This window comes from Gallus gallus, chromosome 7 (genome assembly GCF_016699485.2).
Source record: "Gallus gallus isolate bGalGal1 chromosome 7, bGalGal1.mat.broiler.GRCg7b, whole genome shotgun sequence".
NCBI classification, from domain to species: Eukaryota; Metazoa; Chordata; class Aves; order Galliformes; family Phasianidae; genus Gallus; species Gallus gallus.
This window is the reverse complement of record NC_052538.1, coordinates 32,306,227-32,332,480: the sequence shown is the minus strand read 5'-3', so window position 1 is coordinate 32,332,480 and position 26,254 is coordinate 32,306,227. Positions and strand designations below refer to the sequence as shown.

General features: G+C 38.9%; 2 protein-coding genes across 12 annotated transcripts in view; both read right to left on the bottom strand.

Moving 5' to 3' along the window:
* The window catches only part of ARHGAP15 (Rho GTPase activating protein 15), a 318,635-nt gene extending 306,865 nt beyond the window's left edge, over positions 1 to 11,770 (bottom strand). For 2 of the 4 annotated variants that reach the window (NM_001008476.2, XM_025152213.3), the window contains exon 1: positions 11,739 to 11,770. The gene's annotated coding sequence lies outside the window, so the exon portion shown is untranslated. Of the gene's footprint in view, positions 1 to 2,992; positions 3,082 to 11,231; positions 11,380 to 11,738 lie in introns of those variants that run through there. The other 2 variants (XM_025152211.2, XM_025152212.2) reach the window with 2 other exon arrangements.
* A 13,520-nt stretch (positions 11,771 to 25,290) lies between these two features.
* The window catches only part of KYNU (kynureninase), a 57,503-nt gene continuing 56,539 nt past the window's right edge, over positions 25,291 to 26,254 (bottom strand). For all 8 annotated transcript variants that reach the window (XM_046944157.1, XM_422147.8, XM_040703812.2 and 5 more), the window contains one exon: positions 25,291 to 25,622. In XM_046944157.1, coding sequence (XP_046800113.1) covers positions 25,470 to 25,622 — 153 coding nt within the window. In that variant the 3' untranslated portion in view covers positions 25,291 to 25,469. The remainder of the gene's footprint in view (positions 25,623 to 26,254) is intronic.

The following is a 26,254-nucleotide window of genomic DNA, read 5'->3' as shown; positions in this document are numbered from 1 at the left end:
AAGTGAAGTCAGAGCTCAGATACCAACTAAAGGTGTAATGTGGCTGCTAAATGGGCAAGGGAGATTTTACTTTTCTGGCAAGTCAATGGACAATATACTATAGCCCTGATTTCACTCCTGTACACACGGTGTGGAAGCAATGAGCAGTGCAGAGGTGAGCAACGGAAAGGTTACAGTGCATGCAAATCTATACACACTGTAAAGCCATGCCATTTCTGAGAATCAGGCTCAGGTTGAAAGAGAAATAGTGCAGACTTGCAGAGAACAGATCTCTGGCTTCCTCACTTAATGCTAGCTACGTCTTGAGAAAACAATTTTAAAAAAACATTTTCCATAGTATTTCTTTCAAAAGCACTGTTTTCACAAAATCCTGTTTGATAGCAGTCAAAATACTTCAATTATTTCAACTATTCCTTTGATGGAGAAAACTTATTTTCTGTCTCTATTACCTTTATAATCACTGCTTCTGAGATGATAAAGGAAGCAAAGTAACATTGTTAACTTCCCAACTAAAGAAAAATCCTTAATGTTTCCAGCATATAGCTTTCTGCAGAAATTACAGAAGTGAACAATTCATCTCACTGCTATTTGTACATCTTTAGTAGATTGATTATGGCTTCTATCTCACAGTGACAGCCAGCAAGTATTCCTCTCCTGCAGCAGCTCATGGAGCGAGAGGAAGTTTCATATTGCCGTTATCAGGCTTTTAATTCATTTTGGCACGTTGCTATGTCCAGAAATGGAGAGTATATAATGATCAGGGTGACTGGTATTACCCAAGAAGTTCATTTCATGAGTTTTGGTACAGTATCAATAATATTTGTATGTAGGTTTTCTGTGAAGCAACACAACACAAAGAATTGGAAAGCAATGCAAAGGCAATTCATCAAGAAACAAGAAGATAGCAGTATTTCTATGTTTTGACTTGAATTATCCCTACCTTTTAATGCTAATTCATCTTGGACCAAACATTTGTAATAAGTACCATTATCCGAGAAAGGAAAAATATATCCATGATTAATATAATTTGTTGCATTTGTTTTTCACCATTAAGAGATTAAAACTGTTGTATATAATTTTCAGTGTTTATCAAAATCAGCTTTTAATTTCTTCCAACTTTGTTCCTGGGGACACTTATAGCACCATCATGTCAGAAGCATAATGAATATGAACAGGTTCAGTGCAACATGAAAACACTTCAAATCAAAGTGCACCTGGTTACAGTCACTAATTGCATTTCTTCAGCTGAAGAGCAACACTACATGAAGAGCATCCATCAAAGCCCACCAAAATAATATCAGGGAAAAATAAAATTCAGCACTAGGGTCACCATCACACTAAATCTACAGGCCTGAAAGGCTACAAAAACAGAAGAGGAAGTAGGAGTTAACAAATGCAAAAACAAGCTCACGCCACATGCAATGAGTCAGAGCATTCTTGCAAAGTAGAAAGCATATTGCTGCGTCTCTAAGAGAGGCGTTTAAAATCAGTACACCTACATAAATATTTCTGCCACTGGATTTTGCTCACAGCCTTCTCCACGCTGTACATTATCTCTGCTGAAGTACAGCTCAGAGGCAGGAAGTGCTTAACGCATAGCTGATGGAAATGAAGGGGGACAGATGAAACACCTATAGGTAAAGAGAGGGGACAACAAGTAAACTATCACACTATTTTATTTTCACTCTTTTGCCCACTGTGTTCCACCTTTATTTTTTCTTCCAGCCATCTGCAGCATGCCACTGTCACAGCTAACATGTCACACATCTGCACCCAGGGCACAAACAGCAGAGAGAGTCCCAGTGCCAGCTTAGAAAACAACAAAAAATCCATCATAGTGAAAATGCAAAGCAGTAGTAGCATTCCTGTGCCTTTTTCATTGCAGAAAGATGTCATTCAGCCTGGAATAATTCCTATTTAGGAAGTAGATTTAATTTAAGCCATCAGCCACATCTCTGGTCAGAGAGGGAGATCAGGAATGACACTATTTCAACACGGCCTGGGTCTGTACTCCTGTTTTAGTCCTCTGCATCAGATAAAGCAGAACTTTATGCGGAGTTTGGTCTGCTGCAAAATGGTAAATGTCCTAAACTTAACAGCATAGTTTCACTTATCAATTAAACTTGCAATTTCATCAGTAAACAACAGAGAGTTCCTACTTCCTATACAGCCATGCTCATTTACAATAATGATCATTCCTCCTTTTATAGGGCTAATTATTACACTTCCTTTTTTTTTTTTTTAATATATACGTTAAAGCCATGTTAGACTTTCAGGGATGCCTCTCAGAACAGACTGCTCACTGAGCAAGGACCATGGAGGTCATCTCACCTCCTGTTTCTAATGGCTGCCCTTGTAGTCACTCTTTTGTCCCACAGAGTTCTACAGAGAACTGTAATTTACATATACAGTTGTCCATTCATCTCTCATGTCAAAGGGAAGAGCAGAAAATCTTTTCTGTTTTGTTCATAGCAATATTTCACTGCCCGGCAATTCTTTTCAACCATGTGGAGAATAAGGAATTCAGTATAATATTCCCACTTTTATTTATGAGCTGATACACATAATCCAGTCTCTATGAAGGATGTACCTAAAGACAAAGTTCTTGGCCTAGCTTGGCCAAAATCATAGCAGCCTTCTTAGGTGGAGTTTCCAAGCACTGTTGTTAAACAGCTCTTAGGATAAAGAATCTTTCACCCAGGAAGGTTTTAACTTGATCCTTGACATGATGACCACGTCAACCTTATCTACTCTCTTACTAATAAATAAAGCTTAGCTAGTAACTACATAATTCTAGTGACTGAAATCTCATGTACCAACTTAATATCTAATAGGAACAAACTGTGTTATCACCTAAAATAATGTCATCCTAGTTTGAACATGAGTACATGTAGCTCCAAGCAGGTCTTAAAGGTCTGATTCAGATCTCAGGCTTAGGGCAATGCAAGAGTAGCATCAAGCATGCCCAAGGAGAAAAGCAGAAAATACTTACTGCAATACAGAGCCAGGTGTGGAGATACGCTTTATAATAGATTACCACGCATCTGAGTTATCACTTGCAATGTGCCACAGCCCCACAGGAGTGCACAGTCTGTACTACAGACTGCAGACTACTAACCTGCAGACAGTTACAATTGGATGCTTCGGTGATTTCCTGCCTATTGACAGCAGCACTAAAATACAAGGAGTGCCTTAGTGCTATGAAGCTTTACTGTAGTTCGTTCTAAATTCTTCTACTAACAGTAACACCTTTCACCGTAAAAAAGAAGGATAAAATACAAATAATAGAAGGTTTCCCACTTCCTATCAGATGGCAGCAAAATATCTTAACCAAATACACCGTTTTGGTGAAAATATTAATTTTTATAAGGTGTTGCTCAATTTCTCTCAAGGATGGGATGAAGAGAATGGGATGAAGAGAAGAGAATATGGACAGACGTGCTATACTGCCAGTCAAACTAGAATTAAGCAGAGATCAAAGGTCTCTTCCTCTGCGTCATTCTGAAATCTTACACTAGCTCAAAGCCCTTAGGTCTCTTCTCTGTTATGCAAAGGCCATTAAAAACAGCAGGATCAGTCAACAAAGGAAAATAAAGATCTGAACAAACTACTTGTACACTACAGGGCAGAGATGTGTTATGTTTGGATTTTTTTCTTTTTTTTCTATCTACAATAGTAAGTGGCTTCAGAACCGGAAAAGAGAGAATGGGGGACATTCTTCCGAAGTTCTGCAGATAGAAGGACCAACTCTTCACACCCATATTAAATGACTACAGATCCATCCGCAGTCCTCCATGATCTTCTAACTACAGGGCTTCCCTACACAAATAAAAGCCTGCTAGGAAATATCATTATAATAATACTGGAAACAACAAAACCACAAGCTTCTTCAAGGCAGCAAGCAACTGCATATAGCCATGTCTCCTCTTGCATCACTTAGTTTCTTAATTATATTGCATGTGAAGGTCCCAGGAAAGGTAACAGTTGTTTCGAAAGTGTGTCTGTCACAATATATCATATGAGATAGCATAATGGAGCCTATTTTCATCATTCCTGTGTCAATTTAATATCTCATTTTCAAGTAGAACTTGAAGCTAGAAGTATTCTTTGTGTATGGTTTGGCCTACATATGTTTTGAGAACAGTTGTCCATAGTAGAAATTCAGTTGAATATGTAAAAGAACATGTCTGGGGGAAAAAAAAAAAAAAAAAAAGTTCCTTCTAGGTCTTCCTGCTGGCAGCACATTGCATCTCTTTCTGGAGAGCATCTGATCCACGACACCTGCCTCTATTTCCCGTGCTGTGCAAGATGAACTACAGTGCTCCAAATGGCAAAAACTCATTCATTGTGTATACACAGTATTACAATAAATTAAAAATTAAGGAAAAAAAAAAAAAAAACTTTGTCTGATATGTATGACTTCTAGTGCATTCTAAGATACTGAACAACAGAATGAGAGTGGTCCAACCATTGAGCCAATGACAGGAAGATATTCTGAGCATCACAGCAATTCATGGCAATTGAACTGATTTAATGCCAAATAAGGTCTCAGAAGTACTAAAGGGAATCAGAGGAGTACTGCTTGGGTACTCATGACCATCCTTCACCATCCTATCAGGTGAAGAAAAGATAATTTCCTTCCACTTCCATCCTTCCTGCCAAATATTTGTATGCTACAGAGCAGTGCAGAGTAGAGCCGTAGAACCACCATGAATAAGACTGACCACCTCTGAACTCATTTTACATCTGCATTTGATGCTTGCCACACAGCAACTTTTTAGTTTAAAGCTGTCTAATTCTGAATTAAAAAAAAAAAATCCAATGTTTTCTCTAGGAAGATCACATAAGAATCACAAATTTTCTCCAGTGCTTGAAAGAAATCTGTTCCTATAGCCTAAATGTTCAGAGAAGTGTTGTTACTTTTACTGTTGCCAGATCTGAAGCGATGAGATACTATAGGAAAGGTTATTCTTGCTGTATTTACAGATACAAGCAGAAGTGACAGAAATCTCAAAGTAAGACTGCTTGAAATATTTCCAGCTCAATTTTGCAGAACTTCTCCCCACAGAGATTCAGATATTCATCCAAACTTTCCATGCTTACCTGGAGCAGACATGTGGTGATGGTAATTTTGGAACAGCCCAAACTCTCTGGAGAAGTGGAAGAGTTAGCACCACAAGACAAACTGAGGTATTAAAAAATATTTTTAACATGCAAGCAAGCTTGCCATCAATAGCCCAAGAAACACATTTCCTATGAGCTGAAGAAACAGAAATTTCAGTTTCAGTTTGACTGCCACTACATAAGTAATCTATCACAAGGACATCTTGGGTAGGACCTTACAGCACATTGATGACCTGCACCACATTCATGTCCACACACGCGCTCCACATCAGACAACAGGTTGACTTACGGTGGATGAAGCACCTCGTGCTCACCAGGGGTAAAAGTACACACAGATTTTGACCTCTAAATTATTTGGGGGCACATATCACTGCACATTTGCTGTATCGATATCCATTTCGTAGTTCCATAAACCCATCAGCCTGTAGATCATTCTGTCAAACTCAGTTTACTGAACAGGGAAGGCTTTAAACTTCTCAGACTTTAAAAACAATATTAAAAGGACACATGATAAAAAAAAAAAATCTCTCTAGCACAACTTGTCTTACAGCAAGAGTCCTGCTTCTTATTCAGCCAGATCCCCTCCTGCCCACTGCCTGCTATAGCATCCGATCACCATGCTGTGCACATGGAAGTGCCACCCACCCTCTCTCCCTCCTTCGCCATACATATCTGCAGCAGTTCTCAGCTGTGATCCTACAGCTGCTCCCTTCTTTCTTCTCACTGCTCCCACTTCCCATCTGAGGGGGGAAAATACAGCTCCAGATACATTTGATCTGTTCCCACACTCCATTTTTCTTTTGCAGAGCTCCCTTGCTGCTCTTGCAAGTGAAGTGCTGTGAAAGGCAGCAGAGATAGCATTTACAATTTGGAAGAAAACTTTGAAGCTACAGCAGGAACTAGAAGGGGAAATTCTTTGTGGTTTGCCTCGGGTGAGCCCCTCTTCTGCCTTTGGTGGGCCCTGTATTTCTCTCTTTGCTAACCACCTCTGATGGGCCCCAAGAGGAGCAGAAGGTGCCAGTGGTGCCTGCCCTGCTGCACTGTTCCCCTGCACACAAAGAGGTAGGACAAAGACGTTGGTTTGATGTGATGCTATCTCATATCAGCAGCTAAGGCGTCTGCTTGCAGCAGAAGGTAAATACCAAGGGTACAGTGCTGCTAAAAATAGAATGTCTTTGATGCTTCAAGAAGTTTGAGTACAAGCTCCAGTAAATGCACCTAAATTTATGACTGCAAATTCACTTTGTGTAGGATCAAGAATCAAAACGTTATTTCACAAAGGTGACTCGAGACGATGCCAGAAACCTTGTATGCATGCTCTGTTCGTGTGAGGGAAGCAGAGCCACCTGCACCTCCAGTCCCACACAGATGTGTTGCACTTGGTAGGAGCAGCCAGAGCCTGCAGCAATGACAGCAGGAGTGCAGTGGTTCCAGGTCTAGCGAGTAAACCCCAACAGTCGTAAGTGAGAAGAGTGGCATTCACCCGCCCCCCTGCACTGCTAAAAGGAAAAATGAAAAAGCCATGCATTTAAATAGTAAAATAGTAAAATTGAGCTGTGGTGTAAGTGGAGTCGATGTCCCTGTATTTAATTTGCATTTAACTGATGGCTTTCAAAACACTCTTTTTAAAATAAATGTCTGATGCCTTTTCAAGCCCTTTTGGAGCCAATAGTAATTTCTATGTAACTTCCCATCCCACCAGATCAGGTTGCCCAAAGCCCCATCCAGCCTGGCCTGGAGCACTCACAAGGATGGGGCATCCACAGCTTCTCTGGGCAGCCTGTGCCTCACCACCATCATGGTGAAGAATTTCTTCCTAATGTCTAATCTCAATCTCCCCTCTTTTACTTTAAACCCATTCCCTCTCATCCTCTCACTATGCTCCCTAATAAAACTGTCTCCCTCTAGACATTTTCCTTCCAAAATGCACAATGTGATGTCTGAAGGCTGATTATTCCTCTCTCCCAAGCCCTGAGGAATGGACACAGTGAGGGGTCAACATCATACATGTCTCTCCTCCCCATCCTCTGAGGCATGTTGCAGCTGTGCTCACTTTGTCTTACATTTGCCCTTGCTGTGTGCATATAAAGTAGTGTGGTAACTCAGCTGATGGAGCTTATATTCCTCAATGGCTCCGTCTGGGTGCAATGCAAGTCCTAGGAATCCTACCTACCCAAGATAAAACATCCATGCAGTGCAATAACTTAATTCCCTGAACATCTGTATCTGACGCAAGATGGATCTTTGGTAATAAGCCTCTGTGCTTAACTTTTTAATTGTTATAAAATTTTTGTTCTACGTCTTAAGAGGTTCCCTTTCTTCAATCCCTTGCACTCTTGGAAAGATACAATAGAAAGTTCCAAACTTCAGATGAAAAACTAAACTAGAAAAGAAATTTCCCAAACAAAGTCTCTAGAGCATCTCTGAATATCTCAGGTCTATAAAATTATGCACTACTACCAAATTCTCCAAGGGAAATTAAAACAAAATTCAAACATGAATAGAAGGAAACGGTTTATCATAGCCCCCGTTAAGACTGAGTGCAACCTTTGTCTTCATTCACTGAGGGCAAGAATTGAGGAGGAATTGAGGTGTTTTTACTTGGGTTGGCTCCACTTGCCACTCAAACTGCCACCTCCAGACAAAAATCATTGTGGGAATTTGATTACTGATGATTAATCTTCAATAGGTTCTGTCTGTTTTTAGTTGTTGTTATTTTGTTCCCCCCTGATAACGTAACCATTGTGCAACATACTGGTGATATGAGAAACATTAACCTTTCCAGTTCAAGCCTCAGAACCACTCAACCCAGAGCTAAAAAAAAAAGCAGCAGCACACGGGAGAGAGCACTTGGCCATTTGGAAAGTCTGATGTAACATCTCCTGGAAAAAGTTGATTTATCTGTAGTAAAATTATTCTCTTGAAATGCATTTTGACTCATAGAGCCTGAGGAAGCTTATGTTCTCTTTTGCTGTGGTTGCCCACAGTTTTACCATCAGGCTCTCCTACAGTATGTGCTGGGGTCTGGCTCCTGTCAGCTTTAACATGCAGGCTGAGGATTCCCACATGAGTGCCAGCACTGGGTCCAATTCCCAGTGTGCACTGCATGGTTCCTTCTGATCTGGTGGATGACAAACAGCTCATGGCAGGGAGTTGAAACTGAGTGGGCTTAAAGGTCCCTTGCAACTCAAACCATTCCATGATTCTATGAATACTGAGACCATCCTGACATCCTGCAGGCTGGACCTGGACCCAGAAACCACGAAGGCTGAACTCCAGCGCTGCAATATCTCTACAAATTATCTATATCATTATGCTCCTTGCCCACAAAGGAAGAAAGTTTAGTAACATCCCGAGCAGCAAATAAGTTCAGGAGCGCCATGCCTGGTCTAGGATGAGCTTCAACATCTGGCTCAGATAGGCACTTTGGTATCTGATTCGGCAGCAAATACAGTGGTGGTTTTGCTCAGGGTGGGGCAGGAAAAGAAGAAACAAAAGGCAAGCACATCCTTAAAGCACGTCTCCTCAGCTCACAGTCATATTCACTTCTGGGTTTTTCTTCCTCCTTTTCTCACCCACCTCCCCTTCTCATATTGCACTTGTGCTGAAAAACTGGTACGTGTCTTGGAGGAGTCAGAAGTCACTTCAAGTTCAATTGTTTGAGGATTGCGCCTGTTTAGTTCATCAGGAACAGGCTTTAGAAAAACCACACTACAAACCCACAATATTCAGCTCAAATACAAGTGAACAATTCAATATCTTGAATGTCATGAAGTATGTGTCTTAAACAATTATCAGCCAGTAAGCATCCAGCAAGACCTGACCACATCCACAGACTGAGTGCTAGTAGGGGTTCCACTTGCCCCACTCAGGTTGCAAAAGCAAGCTCAGAAAACTCACATGTGTTTTTCCCATTTATATAACCTTCTTAAAAATATATATATATCCAAAACATTTCCTCCTATTTCAGCCAGGCTGGAAGTTGTCACCTCACTGTCCTTCAGGTTACAATAAAGATGATGGGAATCCAAAGACCCCACAATACAAGGTCTCACTCTTATGTGTGAGTAAATCGTCACCTCTTTTTTTCAGATTCTCATAAAAGTGCTATCAGGACAGTTAAGACTAAGACCACTGACAGATGCAGATCAGTTTTGTGAGAAAGTTCCAGAAATAGATAACGTTAAAGCACCCACACCTAGAACAAGTTCACAGATTTCCAAATACAAACTCAGCAGGAGACTGTGCTGTTGTGAATGAGCTGAAGAAAGCATAGGCCTTCAGCCTGTTCTGAGACAACGGTGACATTGCAGCAAACAGTTTCACGGTGACAAAAGATGCTGGAAGTCTCCACAGGAAGGAAAAAGGGGGTGGTTTTATGCAGAGTGTGCTATCAGGCAAGAAAAACTGTTATTGTGCTCTGAACGGCACTTACATTATCATAGTAGATACACAGCCAAAGGCCAACATTTCAGCCCATCTCACTGCTTCAGGACTAAAGCTACCAACAAAGAAAACCATGAAAGTTATCAAAGCAGGTTCATATAGATGGCATCCACGAGTACCTGTGAAATGGATTCTGTAAATCCATGTAGAAGTCTTAACTGAGAGATGGGCAGCACAGAAACAGACTGGAGCTCCAGTGATGCTTTCTTTTGTTTTTAAAAGATTGACCCAAGCTACACTTAGACATGCTGGGTTAGGAAGGATCAGTACAATCATCTTATTTTGGGACTCTGATTAACAGCACACATAACAGTGACTTCACCAGCATCAAGGGAAATATTTTATAAGTATGCAGGCTTCAACAACAATGGTTAGCAGCTCAAAGCAATTGAGCTGATGCAGCAGAGATGTACCTCCAAAAAGTATCAGAATTGCACACTGTGGGCCTCAGAGAATTTGGTAGATGTTACACAAAACCCACTAAACGCCACATGACCTGGTAGAAACAGGCCACGAGGAGATACCTTCTCCTGCTGCTAAAAGTCTGTGGGACTCCATAGCACAGAGCTGAACTGAAGTCTCTGTGCAGCACAGCAAAAGCCATCTTTTGTAATTTCATTGTAGTATACAGTATAAACTTTAAAACACAGAGTTTGGGGGCTATTTGTTCCATTTGAAAAAGAAAATGAACAAATATGTGCTACTGATGTAATTGGATTGAGAAGCGAAGCGAACAAGAAATGCTGCTTTTAAATGAATTTCCTTTGGACACAAAGAGGTAAGTGGCAAGGAAGAGAGAGAATAAAAAAAAAATGAATCTGAGAATCCAAACTTAGTTTACCAAATCTCACAGCTCTGTGAAAAAATGCATTTCAAATCACTCTAAAACACTGAAGCAGTCACATAAAAACCACTACAGACAGCCCAGAAAGACAATGTGTTCTTTTTATACAATTTCCCTGTCTGTGCTGCTCTGTGCATACAGGCAGGACAGCTTTGTTTCCTCCAAAAATAGTAAAGAATATCTGAAATGTAATCTTACAACATTGCTCCAAAATCTGTCTCTGATTACTATACATGATTTCAAAATGAGCTTCAATCCACGTGTGATTTCTTTCAACTCTGACCCATATTTCCAAATGAAAAACAAGTTACTTCTAACGATAAGGTTATCAGTTACAAACATGAGCATGTCACCAAGTTTGCAACAAACCATGTATTAGCAGGAAAACAAATCTTATCCCTCCTTCGTGTGGTCTGTAATCAGAACTCTCTATTGTGTTATTTGAACATCTTCCAACCTTGTGATTTTTTTCGTACATTTCTTAAATCCAGAAAGCAGTGCTTGCTTATGGAGAGAAATGTAAAGCTAATTTTGCATTTTTCATTTTGTTTGTGGCTGGCTCCAAAGCAAAGGACAAAACAGGCTGGGTCTAAATAGCTTTATGCAGAAACATGCAATCGTGGCATTTCCACCAAGCAGCTCCATTAGGAGAAGCGTTGAGAGTCCCCATGGGTAAACCAGGAGTATTTTTCGTACAATGACCCTTACACTTCCCCATGCCCTATTTTTACTGCCACAACTGATGAGTAATAAAGTAGTACCAAGCTAGCTGACACGGAGCAGGGCAAGAGACTCTTCAGCCTCCAGCAATACTTACAATTGACTAAAGACCAACTTCCATCACTCACTGACTCTTGCAGAATCCACCATTACTGATCACAACCCTCACGGTCGCCAGCAAGGAAGCCATTTAAACACACAGTGTTAGCTGCAGCCAGACAAGGTAAGGGGAGGAAAACACGACTGAAGTGGTTTTCCCAAGCAGCATTGCTGATCTTTTCTACTTTTGGGGACAACTACTTACAAGTGAGACAGATGGGAGAAGCAATCAGTAGTTTGGGATGTTACAGATGATTAAATATCGTTGCCTCTTGCAGAGGATATGACAGTTTTTTTTAGACTCTGAACATCAATTTTACATTTAAAGCATCATTTCTCATTAGTGCCCTCCACATTGTTTTCAAATGAAAAAAATGACACTAGAAATAAAATAGTTGTGCTAATACAACTTGCATTGAAGGTATACAGAACACGAACAGTTACAGATATTAAAACCATTATCAGATTTCCTGAATTGGATAAACATGAATTTAAGACTCCTTACCTACAGCCTCACAGACGTCGTTGTCTCATCTCAAACTGTCATCAACCAGCAACAGTTTAACTGTTTCAAAAAACGGAAAACTTCTTGGTCACGTGTCTACAGCCAGCATTTGGGTTAATCTCTCCCAGCTCATAAAGATAGAAAGAAAGCTAGAAAAAAAAAAGTAAAGTCAAACCACTTCCTGCAACAGCAGAAGCTAACCATCTCACCCAAGTTTAGGGCAAAACTCTTCCGGATTGGAGAAAAAGCCAAATTTTAAAGTATAAAAATATCAGTTGAATTTGCACCAAACAGGTGGTATTAGATTTTTGCAGAAGGTAAACATGAAGTTTAAAAGGAAATGCTGAAAGGAATTACAGTTCTAAGCCTCAAGACAACTTCCCTTTTCAGACTTTCAATGAAACCCTTTGAGTACTGAAACAAATAGCTGGCAACAAATCTGCTTTGCTGCTTTGATGCGTGGCTTTGCTAAGTGTGATACTTACCACACAGTTACTTATTATTTATAAAATAGCAAATTCTGGACCATCAGAGAGTCTGCTAGTAAAACAACAACAAGCTTAACTATTTCCCACTGAAGTTCTCTCAGATAAACACTTCTGTTTCTTTGATTTTCTATTTTAGCACTTCTTCGTAAAGAAGCACAGGCACACACAGCTGCTGCCCTGCTCCACTTCCTGCGGTGCTCACACCATCGTTGTCCCCATCAGGCAGGAGGAACCTGAGAGAGGGACATCACACAGCTCAACTTACAAAGCCAGCACCCATCTCCCTGCAGGAGTGGGGGTTCCCAGTTAGGGCACAGAAGCTGTGGTGCACACATGATGACTAGTCAGGCTGCAGAGCCCTCTGTTGATGCTTTGCCAGAATTGGACATTTTTTATTTGGTTGTTTCCCACAATAAAGCAAAGGTCTGCCATTCAACTTGAGAAAATCAAGTCCATCCTGAAGCTTATGGCTTTGTAGCATTGACAGGTAGTGCCAGTGAAGCTCCTCAACAGGATGTGCTCCATCAGTGCAGACCATGCAGCAGTGAAACCCCTGGGCTCCCCAATGGAAGACCATGACAAACATCCCAATATTTGGAGTGAGTTATCTCCCAGTGGAATTCGGGTAGAATATTGTATTACCAGGTTGACATCAGTGGGAAGAGAGTGAGAAGACATTGGGATGGATCAGCAAGGCAGGCTTCAGGATGTAGCCCACAATTATTTTCCTTGGAATTTTACCTTTCCTATCACCACCTCCTCTCAGAGGCCTCATTTAGCAACCTTTGTCACCCCACTGTCCCTACTTTCTCCCCTGATTCCTACAGCTGTTTTTGTCACCTTTTTTCCCTGAGGAAAATTGGGACAATATTTATCTTACTCAAAAAATAAAAAGAGATGGACACTAAGTGCCCAAGTAACCAGGGATAACTGCAAGTTATCCTCAGTTGCCCAACTGTCCATCTCCTATCAGCACACTGGCAAGTGTCCCATGTTGAGATGGTTGTTCTTATTTTGAAATAAAAGTGAAGAGCTAAATGCTTCTGAAAGCTGAAGTTTTGTTTTGATACAAAATAAGTGTTCACAATAGAATTAAGAGAAAGGGCAGAGATGGAAATCAGGCTAGGCCTGAGGCTGGAGCGGAGCTAAGAACAACATAGAAAGGAAAAATGACTGATTTTACCAGGTTGCAAAGAAAAACCTGATTTGCAGGCAGACCATTTCCCATTGCAGCAAGAAAAGAAGAAAGAGTTTCTGTAAAGAACTGTTTTAGTACAATCTGCATTTTCCGAAGCACACGGGAAACAAAAGCCTCAAGGAACACCAAAGAATCAGAAGGAATCAGGGGGAGCATAGTGCTGCTGAAGGAATAACAGAGCTATCAGGCTCTAGTGCAATCCTTATGTTATTACTGTTGATTTTGTGCTAACTTCTAAAACCTTCATTTTACAGCTAAAGATCCAGTGATGCTCAATGCTGTATGAAGCCAAACTCAAGACTATCCTTATCCCAGGAGGCAATGCACACATGGGCAGGAGAGGGAGTTGAGCAGCATGGCAGCTGGTCTTCACAATTCTGAACCACCAGTTTTTGGTAGGCACTGCATTTTAAGGATGTGTTTTGAAGATGTACTTGTGGAACATCAAATTAGACAATTTGTGTGAGCAGTAGTGATGGGTTGTTCCTTCCAGACATGAGGAGAAAAAGCAGTACACTGTTTTCTCCATGAACTAACAAAAACTAACACTTAAGGAGCTTGTGTTGGCATTCATTTACTGCTTACATTTTTTAACAAAGCTATATGGTTCAACAAATTTGAGGGAATCACTAATTGGAAAACATACTTTAGTTGTACCTATCTAAACATATTCCTCAAATGAAACCAAAGGCATTTTTACCATTACTAAATATTCATGGACCGGGTGGACAACAGAACTTCATCACTTAGATGTGAAGCGACCATCAGTAAAAGTGTAAAATACCACAGCAGAACTTGGCTAAGTTACCTTGTCGAAAAACCTAGATTACTAAGGACATGACATTTTTCATGAAAATGTCTTTCACTGTACACCTAACATTTTAAGTCAAGTTGCATACTCTGATTTCCTTCACATCCATTTGACAGTATGTCAGCAGTGACAAAATTCTATAAAAAGATGGCAGCTTTGCATACTGCTGAAACTTATGCAGCACAAGCTTCCTGTGTGATCGCTGGAAGACTGAAAATACTTCAGATGTGCAAAAATCCATTTAAAGAAATCTAAGAGCTCATTAAATCTAAGTAAAATTAATCAGGAAACAGAAATCACAGAGGTATTACCTGGAGCGTATTTCTGGTCTGTAGGTTGGTCTTTGTGTGTTAACTGTGCAAGACAGAGACAGAGCATCACTTCTGGAGCTCTAATTTCTCATCCCTATTTCAGCAACGCATGGCATCATTGCTTATGAGATATGTCATCAAGCTGGTGAACGTCCAGATTTCCACATCTCATAACTGAGAGCACAGACACTAAGGCTAAAACAAAGTTTTAAAACTCACTGCTGAGGATGCTGAATGCCCAGCAGCTGTTACCATCTCGGGTCTCATGAATCCAGTGAGTATTAGACATTTCATCAGGTTCCTGAACAGGCACCCAAGACTAACTCTGGACCAGTAGCCACCTGAGAGAGAAAATCTGACTTATTTTTCTTCTTGATTTGTTCAGTCTTTACTCTGTTGGAGTCACTGACAGGCTGATAGTTTGGCCTGTAGAGCAGACAACCTCCTCTAGCAGCAAATCTAATTCAGAGGGTAAGTCAAGCTGTAAGAGACACTATGCATATGGGCAGCAATCAAGGACAACCCTGGAAGAACTTCTTCCTGAGGAAAATAATTGTTACAAATGAAAATGAATGAAGTTCCAAAACTTTACAGTCCACTGGAAAATCAAATAAATGAGCAAAACTCACTAGAAAACTCGTAGGTTATGTCATAATGAAGAAATAAGGTAATATTTACATATTTTTCATCTTCCCATTATACATGGATGGACCTGAATTTGTACTCATGTTCATAGAACTCAGAGCGCTGAGGCTCTTTATTCATTCAGTAGCCACAACTTTTTACTGTGAGGGGTCTGAATACATAAACCCAGGGAAAAGCATCTCCAGAAATACATTTTAATGCACTGAGAAGGCCATGCAACAACCCGACCAGCCAAGATAACAGCACTCTTCAATATTAGCAGTTTGAGCAATAACTGTTTATAGTGCAGAAGCTTGTGTGTAAACGTCAATGTAAACATACAGTAATGGTTAAGTTCAGAGTACCCTCTCAACCATAATACGCATTATAAACTTTCTGATATCATCTTCCAAACCCTTTTACTCTGAGCTGATTTTCCCCCTAAACAATACATTTTACTTACTGCAGTCTTATAAGTGCAAAAGATGTATTTTTTAAATTATCACAGGTGGTAGAAAATAGGTCCTAAGAGCTTCTCCACGTGCTTAATGATGGCTATATCAAGAGAACATATGCATTGTGACTCAAGGTCTAAAACCCAAAGCATTCAAATTTTAGGAGACAAACAATCTTACGTTAAGTCATCTCTTAATAGCTCAGCTGCTAAGGTAATGAAAACATGTATACTTTACAAAGCAGCAGAGAAATTTAGCATAGAATTCTCTGGACCTTTACTTCCAAATAAAGATTATTTTTGCCTTGTAGCAAGCCTTGGATTTAGGAATCATCAAAATTAGGAATATCTCTATTTTCATAACGTTTTTCTTTTAATCTTTAAACGTAGCTTTTCACTGCTGAAAGAAAAGGGAAGAAAAAGGAAGAGAACTACTAGTCAAGAAAATTCTATAGAAATCCAAGCTGGTCCATTTCTCTCTCTTTTCCAGGTGTTTTAGGAACCTGGACACTATTTTAAAGGCCAGTATAGCCTATAATTATTTTAAATAACTTAGAAAAGCCGTTCCAACCCATTATATAGCTAGACTGCACTAAAAAAGAAACACAAGCATATGTTGATGCATTATGTAAAGACTTTATCTGACAAGATTTAGTTACATGCAAGTTTTAAATGCAGTGTAAATGCATTTTCTGGAGTGTTTGGCTTCCAAACGCTAAAAGTGCTACAAGACCAAACTGCCAAAATGGTACTTTTACATTACACCATCGCAGACCTTGGAAAGAGAAATGAGTCATGCACTTTGTATGGCAATAACTTAATCCATGGTCCTGCAAGTCAGAAGTACAAACTGATGCTAGCACTGGTGCTCAATATGGCCAATTATCCATGTCAGGAATTGTTCAGAAGACAAGAGGTTTGTAGGGCTAGGGAGCATTTTTCAGGCTTCAGTAGCATTTTGAATTTAGACAAGTAGGAGTTTAAGACATTAGATGTGACACTGAAGTCAGCAGTCCCCAGTACTTGGCCAACCAACATGGACAGAACCACATCTCTACTGTAACCCCTTAATTTTTGAAGATTCAATTAATTGCAATCCCTTTAGCCCGTCACCATGATTCCAATTCCCCTTTACTTCAAGCTTCACTCATCTTGCGCTTTCCAGCTCTTCTGAGCAAAACAGCACTGAACGTTAGGCGTGTTAGGAAAAATATTCCCTGCAAGACTTCTTAATCCTGGTTTATTCTCCCTTTGTAACAAGGGCTACAAAACCATCTTGCACTCATTACTTATGTATCCTCAGCTCAGAACCCTTAGATGACCTTCAGAAGCAACTGGGTGATGGAGGCACCAGCCCTATTTCAAGCATTCACAAGCTTGCATAGTTGAAATACGACCATAATGCAAAAATAAATAAATAAAAATAATAATAATAGAAATTAAAAAAAAAATTAAGCATTAGAACACTACAGTCTATGCTATTATGATATATGAAATGGAAAGCAGCTGTTCTGAACAGATTTGACATATAACAGGGGTAACACAATTTTACACAAATCACTATGTTTAATATATTAAATTAAATAGATTAGAATTACTCAGCAATGTTTCTTAAGATCATGTTACGTATGCATCCCCTTACTATATTCTATGGTGTTCTTTTTCTCCTCAGTTTTCTGGACAATAAACAGATAAATGTCTAGAGGACTAGAAGCATAAGCCCCTAAATTCAAGGTTGTTGAGCCTCTTCCAATGTAAGCAGCTGAAAGAAAGGTACATAAGAGAAATAGAAAATGACATCATTTTTTTTCCTGATCTTTTGAAGAATTAACGCATTTTTTTTTTCCCCTCATCCTACAGGAGAAGATTCTGGGCTAATTTTTCCAGCCAGAAACTTTAAAGCCTAAAACTCATCAAACATCTTCTCCTCAGAGACAATGTCATCTATGTTCAAAGAACGTATAGCCCTAAAAAGTGATGTCTTATTTCAGAGTTAACAACTCTGCTTTCATTGAAAGTTTGATTTCATCAAATTAAAATTCTTCTTATATATTCTAAAAACGTTGAAAGAAAAAAAAAAATAGAAGACAGAACCGAATCTTGTTATTCTCTGAGAAAGAACACGCATATGTACGCACATGTAGAAGTGTATATATATTAAATACATTCAATTGGTACATTTTTTAGTCATTTTCTAATATTTTTTCCAGGATAGACTTACTGTAGATCATGAGGGTTTTTTTTTTTTTCCCAGATGTTTTTGAAGAGCCTTTGAATTGAAAATAGTCTTACAAAGCATTCTACTTAATGAACATCATTATAATTAAGAGCATGCTTTTCATAACTAAATATAAAAAGTTTTTTTTTTTCAAGTAAGTCTGGGTCTGATTACTGATGGAGGAACTTAAAGATTGGTTTTGCTAGGCATTTCAACATTCATTCAGAAAGATGTCCAGATAACAGACTTCAGTGAGTAATTTTGGTGATTCACACATTTTTTTCCTCTTATTTTATCACTTCAGTTCTAATATTCATTTAAAGGAAGAAAGTTTGAATAAAATAAAAATACTAATGAAAATGAAGCAGTCATATGCTTCTTCCATACTTCTACAGTATTTCACATCTTCTAAAAATTAACCCTTACTTTTGTTCTATATCCATATCCGAAAGAGGAAAACAGCCTTCAGTTTGTTAGTTAAATTTGAGAAGTTGAGTCATTTCTTCCAAAAATTTAGTTCACTTGTCACTCCTGCATTGATCCGGAAGGAATTTACCTTGTCAAATTCATGTTCATTCAACAACACACGGAGCTTAGATGACAAATAGGTTCATTAATTTACCACTGTATTATGTTCACGCAAGAAGCCATAAGTGATGATAATGAATGGGATTTCCTGATCAATCTGAGTCAAATACCAGTATTTTGAGTGTGTCACTATACACAGTGAATACATATACTGTAATAAACCACTTCTGTAGAACTGTATGTTAAGCAACACATGACGTAGGAAAGCAGGAAGCCCAAACAACAAAGACTGAGATGTAAAAATGCTCATTAACGCATCTCTTGATAGCAGCATTGTGAAATGCAGAAACCAGGCAGGGTTATCCACAACCCCACGCTAGCAGTTACCTGAAATTTAGTGATGAAAATTATGTCATAGGTTCCTCTGATCACCCTGATCCTACTAGACTTGTTTCATGCTTAACTATGTGAAAAGGACATGCTTTTGTTAATAAATTGGTTGCACTGGTGGTGTCTCACAGCTCAACAAGAGCAGCTTTGTTCCTTTTTGTCAGTCCTGCCTGGTTTTAATGTCTCTTTTACACTCACACACCCCTCTTTCTGCAGCTCATGGCTTACCTGCCTGTCCTCATCCACCATCACTCTACGCAGTTACAGTCATTTGTTAACATCTATTTTTAAAATTGGACAAAAATATGAACTTACTTCCTTCAGGCAAATATAAGTGGAACATATAGGGCTCTCCTCCTGCAGTCATGTTCCCATATGCAAGCTCTTCTTAGCAAGAGATGTCTCCAATACTCATTCTCTACTACCTGCTCTTGCTTCAGTAGCTGCTGGGTTTTATCCTGTCAGGGTGTGCTAGGGATGTTCTCTCAATACTTACTTTGACTGGGCTGCTCTAGAGATCTAAGCAGTGCTTTGGTCCTGGATCATGGTGAGCTATTCCTTCAATTTCTCCCCAGTTCCAGTGGGTGAAGCCTCTTTCCAAGTTGTTGTACCAATAAACTTTTAGGGTAGCCTCTTATAAAAAGCCATATGTTATTAGTGGTTGTATTTATTTAGACTTTCACCCATCTGAAACTCAAACCCCAAGTCAAGAAACAGAGAAAAGCTTACTGGCATATTTTGTCCTTGCAGAAGAACAAAAGCATCATGAAAGGTATTAAAAGCTGTGTTTTTAAAATTAGGCAGTCTAATGTGAATGGCACCTCCTGTGGGCAGAGGCTGGAATACCACTGTGGGTGCTGTTATTGTACCGGATGAGCCATCTCTTACAGAGGCCTTTTAAAGCTGAAGTTCTCATTTGTCTTTCTCTACACAGAAGGAAAGAGCCCTGCTCTTACAGATTGTATATTTTACCGCTGCTACGTCAAAGCCATTTTTCCAGCCTCAGTGGTATGGAAACTCAGCTGTGGAAATAACCCTTTCAGAGGCAGCTAACTCAGAAGTAGTTGAATATGGACTTCCACGTATAGACATTTTCTCTAAGGAAATCTTCACCTCATTTCTTTCTACAGGAGGTACCAGTTCAGGAAAGGATAGAAGCATCTTTGCAAATGTGCACTCATTTCCTTTAAAGCTCCCTAGTTGCAAAGGCTTACTCTAAAAAGGGAAAAATAAGCAGAATTAATGATGACTCTTTCCCACACTGGTTTAAATTAGATACTGCAAACAAGAGCATCTGAACATTTTACATAAACTTTCAACTAAGCCACTAAAAATGCTTCTATGCCCTACCTGAAAAACTGGTATTTCTTCCAACTTCCTTTCACCGCCCAAGTGCAGCTTCAAATAAAGGACTCATTAAGAAGAAACACTATGTCAGTATGCTGGACCTAATTCACTGCAAAAAGAAGAATATGGCAGCACATTTCTGCTGAGATTCATTAATGACCTTTTCACAGCTGCCTATTCTTGGCATCCTGTGCTCAACATCGCTGCAAGCTTTGCACACATCAGCCTTCGTTGCAAGGACCTCATCGCTTCGTGCTCCCTCCTCAGTGGCAAAGTTGCAAGCTGTACCCAGGAAGTTTGATTCATACACTACAACCACAAACACCTACACCACTCAGGACAGTCTCTCCAGTGTCAGGGAACTTGCCTTATATTACAGTAGGGGAGCCCATGAGCCAGGCTACAGCCTATATGGATATCTACACATGCTAATGCTCCTCCAGGTGGGTGGCATCCCAGAAGACACAGTCCTTTTCCATGTGCAGCACCTCTGGTTCTCAGATGCATTCAGAACGCTCTGTTATGTGCAGGAATTGGAACAGTTTTCATAGAGATCTTCACTTTTATACCTGGCACAGTGATAAGACTGTCACTTGTTTTCATTTCAGATAGCGTGTTTTCAGAGCTGTGTAGCCCCATAATTATTTCAGAACCCTGTATAAGCCATGCCCCATGTGGGAGTTATTTAAAATGTATTAAATAAAAGTTCCTCTTCCACTTTGATTGAGCCTCCTAGGAGAAAGAACTATCATGGATATAAAACTTGGTCATGTTTTAACAATTCGACAATCTCTTTAAAATATTTCAATAAAATGTAAGTTTTTTGTGTTGTTGTTTTTTTCTTCTTTTTTAAGAAAAAACCTTCTGCAGTTGAAAAGGGACCCCACACCCCCTCACAAATTATATCATAGCGACTTTCTGAACATTTACTTAAAATTCGCATTTCATTTCATAAAGCTTTTTTTATCATTTGATTAATTGCTTAAAACTGTACACAAAGATAAAGGGAACTTTGAAATTCATACCTTAGAGTATTAACACGTACTCAGGACTAGATGTAAATGTCAGACAGAAAAAAGATCTAATGAACTCTTTATTGCTGAAATACAGTATTGCAGCTGTCTGGAATTTTAAATGATTTTGTATCAGGCTCCAAAGCAAAATAACTACAGAAGTTGACTTACAGTGTGAGCTCTCATTTAGCATTTCTAATGTCTTCTTTCAGGGTGGATAGATGCCATTTGTCTTTCTAGAAGTTGCAGCCACTTCATGTTATTGAAGTTTTGTGGATCCTCTTTACATTAGCAAGGTGTCCAGGGGAAAGAAGTAAAAGAAAAAAGTAGTGCAACTGCAGAAGTATTCTTCTGTCTAGAAAATTATACCACCATAAGTTTTCTTTTTTCCCTGATGTCTTCTCTGCCATAATAATGGCTTCAGGATTTAAATCCTTTGCTGCTATTGTGACTTCAAAGCCTTAAAACTGCAATTGAATGAAGTAGTTCATCTGTCATTATTCAAATATGAAGCAATTATGATGAAATAAAGATAGAACTCCATTGAGAAATGCCCCAATCAATTCTCACTTATATTTAACTAGAAGCATAAAATGATGCTTAGCAGAGTAAGTTTAGGTAATAAAAACTTGGAATATAAAGAAGTATAAATTGCTGATCTATAACTTATTCATTTCTGAATAAGCTTTCTAAACATATTTCACAAATATTGACAAAAGTTTAAGCTTATGATGCAAAACTGTCTCTCAGATGGTAATAAAGACTGACTAGATTTTCAGAAATGTATTCTCATCAGTTGGCATGCCCAGAGGTTCAGATGGGAACCTATTGAGAATTTAAGGGGCTCTGCACAGGTCAGCTCAGTCTGAAATAAGTCAGGTTGAGACATGTTGATTGGATCTGGAAATGAAAATGGGCTTTACAAGTGAATATATGAAACAGCATCCCTACCTTGGCTATCTCTTCATCAAATTGCTGTCACTATGGTGTCTGTGCATTTTGTAAACCCTTCTTGCCATTTAGCACAAGAGGACTCTTATGCACACAACTGGAGCTCCCTCTTCCTTTTGAAACCAACTGGGAATACAGCAGTAACATAGCTTAAAATTTTTGACTCCCCCCCCCCCAAGAACTTAACACATTACAAAGCCAAAACAGTGGTTTGGTTTCTTTTTCTCACTTTTCTTCTCCTTGCTTCATTGTCTAATCCACCTTCTTGCTTAACACCCTCCTGATAATGTGAAAGCAAGGTGGACATTACTGCAGTCAGAACAAGGACTCCCGGTATTTTACATCTTCATCTCTTCTCATTCTCAACCAGGCAACAAACCTCAGATGAAAAAAAAATGCACAGCATATCTTTTTCTTCACTCAGAATGCATTGGTCTTTGGGGAAACAAAACCATCCTTTTCTACCTTGTCTTCTCCCTAGTCTTACTTTGGCAAAGTAGTAGGGGGGAAGAGGGCACCAATGGACCCTTTGCTGAAAAAAAAAATTGGGAAAAATACCTGTTACAATTGACTTAAGAGATGTGGACAGTACTGAGAAAGATCACATACAACCAGAGATCTACACATTCACATTTATTTTCATTTTATAGGCATTTACTCCTCCTTACCTGAGCATCAATTCTCTGTACCTACATACACTCGTGTGTTGTAGTTTAATCTAAGAAATCTAAATGTGATTTCTTCAAACAACCCAAGAACTGAATATTACCACAATTAGAAAACAACAGTACTTAATGCTGAATTTTAAATTTGAGAAGTAACTACAAGGAAGCATTTGGGGCATATACAATTAATTATTTCACACATAATTATTCCTGATATTACTTTAACTGTGATAACTTCAAGCATTCCAAAAAGCAGAGTAATATTTTTTTTTTTCTTTTTTTTTTTTTTTTGTACAGAAGCTCTTTCACTTGATATTCTCTCACTAAATAATATGTAAAATACTGACACCTAATGTTAACTTTCAGTATTATTCATTTTGTAAACTTCTACAAGAACTCGGGAAAGAATGTGTAAATGTAATGCTCATGCTGTAATTTTGTTTCAGACCTCTCAACTCATGCAAATTTTAAAAATGCATAGATGATGTCTATAAAAGCAAGGAATCTGATGCTTATCTCCACTGCTTTTCATTTATCTTCACTGTTCATAGATGAAAGAGAAAGTAACTCAGAAAAGTTACCTTTCTGCAAGTCACCCTTCAAAGATAACATAAGTGCTTGTAAATAAAATCAATACCTGTAGCTGTACCCTGAAGTGTCACTAAAAGGCAAAATGCTAATAACCACTTATTAATAATCAATTACTTTTCAAGAACTGAATGTACAAATTCAGGAAGTACTTTACCTACCTTACAAGATACATTTTCCACAATCACTGATACAAGAAGTTGCTTTCACAGACAGTGAATTTAATGCAGATGTCAAACTGCTCTGCAAGGCCAAAATCTCACAATTCATCACTTTTCTCTCCATAAATTCCAATAAAGCTTGTACTAATTTGATCCCTAGTTGCTATTTGGAGGGGCTTATTCTTCCTCACAGCCTATGTCCAGCTGAAATCAAAATAAGATATGACATAGTATGACTCAGTGTGATATCTGGATTTCTATTAAGCTTGCTTAACTTTACAGTGAAGACTTAAGTGAGAATAATCCAGCAGCACAAGTGCTTTGAAGTTACTGGCAGTGAAAGAAACTACCTTTCGCTATTGTGGCCCATCACAGTTTTATACTTGGTGCTTCCCTCATCAACTTTATGGAAAACGGTTTTTTTCTAAGATCATCTCACTGACAGATGAAAGTAGCTGTGCTACAGATGTACATATAAAAAGCCCAGGCACTGAAACTTGGTCTACAATACAATGGCACAGCCTTGGCTGACTTCAGAAGAGATGACGTCAATGCAATCAAAGCCTCTTGAGTGAGCCAGAGCTGCCCAAGTGCTACTCTTTGTAACAGTATTCATGCAAAAGGAGCTCTTCTTACTTCTCACAGGTGTTAACAATACCAGCAAATTCTTTATTTGCTGTTCTTTCAGCCTTCCTTTTCACATAACAGATGATGAAAAAGGTATTACTGAGGCAGATTTTTTAAAACTACTCTTTTTCAGGTACTTTTACAGTGTAGGCATCCACTATAAAGGTTTCCCGTTTGCAGAAGCCCCAGCATGCACTGAGATATGCTCAATTACGCAAAAAGTTCAAACAGCAGAAATGCCCTTGAGCCAAAGTGGTTTGGAGTAGTCTTCACTTCTCCCCTCAAATCCTTTCTCACTCTTAAAGTGGAGTAAGTAGTACTACCAACAGTAATTCTCCAAGTGTTTCCAAGCAATAACCATCAGAGAGAAAGGTTTCTAGATTAACATTCTTGACGATAAAGGTGCATATGGAATAGCTATAGACTTAGGAACTCAGCACCTTGACCTGAATAGCAACAATTTATTTCTTAAAACAATTCTGGGTAAAGCACTGGTGAAATATAAGTTTTTCTTCACTGCTCTTAGCTGCCTAGTTCAAATCTCTGTAAATATTTGGGCCACAGCGTGAGTAAACAATGAGGTATATTGCTGCTTTTGCTGAAACAATCCAGATTTCATTTATCCTAATCCAAAATAAGCCTTGTTAAAACCTCAGTGAGTTCTCCTGCAGCCTTTCACAGTAGGTTACATGAACGTAAAATCCTTCCCAGCTTTCTCAATCCTATCAACTCCAGAACGACTACCTAGAAAGATAAAGATGCATTGTTTTAGGCAACTGTATCACAGAAAAGAAGGCATCCACAATGCAATTTAATTCTTCAATTAAATCATTAATTAAACAAATTTTGGGGTCCTTTGAGAAAGTCAGTAAGTAGCAGCTAACATTTTTTAAACAACTGATTGTTTAACTTCTACTCTTCTAGTAAACCACATATTTTAAATAGGATTGATAAATTAAAAATGTAAATTGGACGGTATCTTTTAACTGTTAGCGACTGGTCTATTATTTTCCACTTTTTATTATGCATCATTTTTATAATAAAGGTTTTTTTTCATTCCTGTCCTAGTTGATAGCGATTCTTCCCTGCTTCTCAAAGCCGATGTAATAAAACTACATAAAATGTTTATGAAAAGCCCCATTAAAATATACAAAGAATACTAATTTATGAAGTCAAAGTCAAAGCAAAGTGGAAATATGAGCTTTAATAAAATTAGGTCTGTTGTAAATAACTATTCAAGCACAGTCATTTTTTTGCAAATTGCATGGGATATAGCTTCGCTTACTCAAAGCAAGGAATTGCTTAGTGGGATAAATGCATCTTAGTCAGAAGTAGATTAAAAGATATGGCGGAGCCATCAATAAGAACCAGATAGCGCAGTATTGTTTGCTGTTTGTTTTGAAGAAGTAATTGCAGATCCCAAGATTTCAATAAATCTGTGCACATCCTGGAAAGAATTGTAGAGAGGAATTGGGGCAACGCGAAGAGCATTTGGTTCTCGCATGTCGCACTGCAAAACAGAATGGGAACACTTAGTAAATTCAGGTCACTTTGTATTTGTTTTATCAGACTGTATTTCTAAGAGTTGCACCAAGGAAGAAGGGTATCTGTGCAAACATAAGTGAAAATTTAGGAATGTCCAAGAAACTGTTTCGAGGAGCAATTACTGTGAGGGGCAGAGCAAGAAGAATGGTGTGTGGCCAATAAGAAAGGATTCAAGGCTTGGCACAGCAGTGCCATTAGGGGCTCTAATTGGCTATGCAGCCCTGTAATTTATGCTGAGGTCTACCTCAGCACTTTACAGTAACCCATGGTTGAGGAAGCATACGGGTGACTACAAAGTCTCCACGAAAGAGGAACATCACTCCCAGTAAGATAGACTGTCTTGAACTAAAGACACAAGTAATGTCACAGGGCATACAGTAATTTTCTCCCCCTCTCTATGAATTTGAACACTTTGCTGAATAGAATTATCTCTTATATTTGAAGCATATAATTGCATCACAGAGACTAGCCAACAGCATAAGGCCCTCTTAAAAGCTGCACTTCCTGGAATTCGCTGGCAGCACCAAAACAGCAGCATATTTTGCCTGTAGCATTGCCCTTTGGGAGCATGAGTCACCAGCAGAAATAAAACTCATA